At 36.5% G+C, this 1,616-nt stretch overlaps 1 protein-coding gene across 1 annotated transcript in view; it reads right to left on the bottom strand.

Moving 5' to 3' along the window:
- The window catches only part of sort1b (sortilin 1b), a 15,246-nt gene that overhangs the window by 7,012 nt on the left and 6,618 nt on the right, over window positions 1–1,616 (bottom strand). The window contains exons 9-10 of the mRNA XM_014020094.1: window positions 1,106–1,250; window positions 556–711 (exon numbers count right to left, since the gene is read on the bottom strand). Of these exons, the coding sequence (XP_013875548.1) occupies window positions 556–711; window positions 1,106–1,250 (301 nt within the window). The remainder of the gene's footprint in view (window positions 1–555; window positions 712–1,105; window positions 1,251–1,616) is intronic.

Here is a 1,616-nt window from a genome sequence, read left to right on the forward strand (position 1 = left end):
GATGAGAAGATAAGTTTATTTTCTATTTAAACATAAAAACAGCATTTTAATAACAACTAAAGGTGACATAGATACTTTATTATGGTATAGTATTTAAATGTATGCCTGAGAGACACATAATATTGCCCCTTTAAGAGATGCATTGATCAACGTTTCTTCAGCCAATTCCAAAACTTTGACGATTTGATTCCTATTTTGGCTCATTTTGATTTTTCCTCTAATGATAATTCACAAGTAAATTATGTTTTCTGTATTTTCTGATTTAAATCTAATAAGTCCAATAAAATATTTGCAAACATATTCTGATAACAAGCTATAGTGCAATATATTCTTTCTGAAAACCATGCAGCAGCTTCGATCAAATGTTTTCTCCTCCGGTCACCCGCTTCAGCATGACATCTCTTTTAACGCTGAACCACTAATTAAATATTTAATTCACACCCTTCTACTGGCATGAAATGGAGCACTCAAGTGCGGGTGTGTTTGTAAAAGAAATCTGAGCACAGGTGTGTGTTTTTTTTTTCCTTTTCATTATTTAGGAACAAACAGAGGTACCTTCAGCCAAGATACTGGTGAAGAAAACTCCTCGGAGGGAGGTGACGTTAGTGAAGTCTGTGTCTCCTCCCGTGGTGGTGTAAAGATGGCGCTCCAGTGACTTTGAGTACACAGTGCCTCGGTCATCTGATACATATATTGTGCCGAAACCCGAATCTGCAGACAGGAACATGCGAGGCTTTTTAGTTGAGCAATAAAAGACACTGAGAAGCAGTTACAAGTTCAGAAATGGTTAATTGAAAAAAAGGGAATTTGTGAATAAAGCTATATAACTTTATAACTGTCACACATTAAAATAGTTGATCTACAGCTGTGAGTCACAGCTGGGCAAAATATTACACTAATGTTTAAGTTCTTATTATTACTACAAGCCAAATGTGCCAAACCTGAGAATAAAATCACAATATTGAACACACCTCTTTCTTTTAGCGCCTAAAACAAATAAAAACCCTCTGGTTTAGACTCTCTATATAAGATAACACGTTCTCACGTGAAGACCACATCGTCAGTAACTGCCAATATTACTGTATAAATAAACATTAGTGCTGACCTCCAGGCTCGTCAACATGCATGAAGACCATATCCTCATTCGTTGCCAGGATGGAGTAGAACTGCTCGTGACCAACAGGCGGCAGCTGAGCCGTGTTCCAGGTCTCCCCCTGGTCCACAGAGACCAGGATGTTCCTCAGGGTGCCCTGAAGCAAGACAAGAAGAAAATAGTTTTAAAAAAAAAAGATACGGGAGGTGACAAGTATTCAGTTTTAAATAAATAGGGATGCAGAAAATTAGAAAAACTTGCAATGTGTGATATTGTTGCAGCGACAATATAAACTGTGATAAATCAACAGCACCATCTAAACCAGGTGTGGCCATCAAGGCTACTGAGTGTTGGACTGACTAAATATATTAGTATGTAAAGTCTGTATCATTGAGCTATAAATTACTGAAGTCCAAGCAATCCTTTAAAATATTGATACTAGATGACCATACATTTGCAATATATTGCACAGCTCTAGTTTGTAATTCATTTTTAAAATTAACTATGCAGACTAATTATATAT

This window comes from Austrofundulus limnaeus, unplaced genomic scaffold (genome assembly GCF_001266775.1).
Source record: "Austrofundulus limnaeus strain Quisiro unplaced genomic scaffold, Austrofundulus_limnaeus-1.0 Scaffold3, whole genome shotgun sequence".
In the NCBI taxonomy this organism is placed as follows: domain Eukaryota; kingdom Metazoa; phylum Chordata; class Actinopteri; order Cyprinodontiformes; family Rivulidae; genus Austrofundulus; species Austrofundulus limnaeus.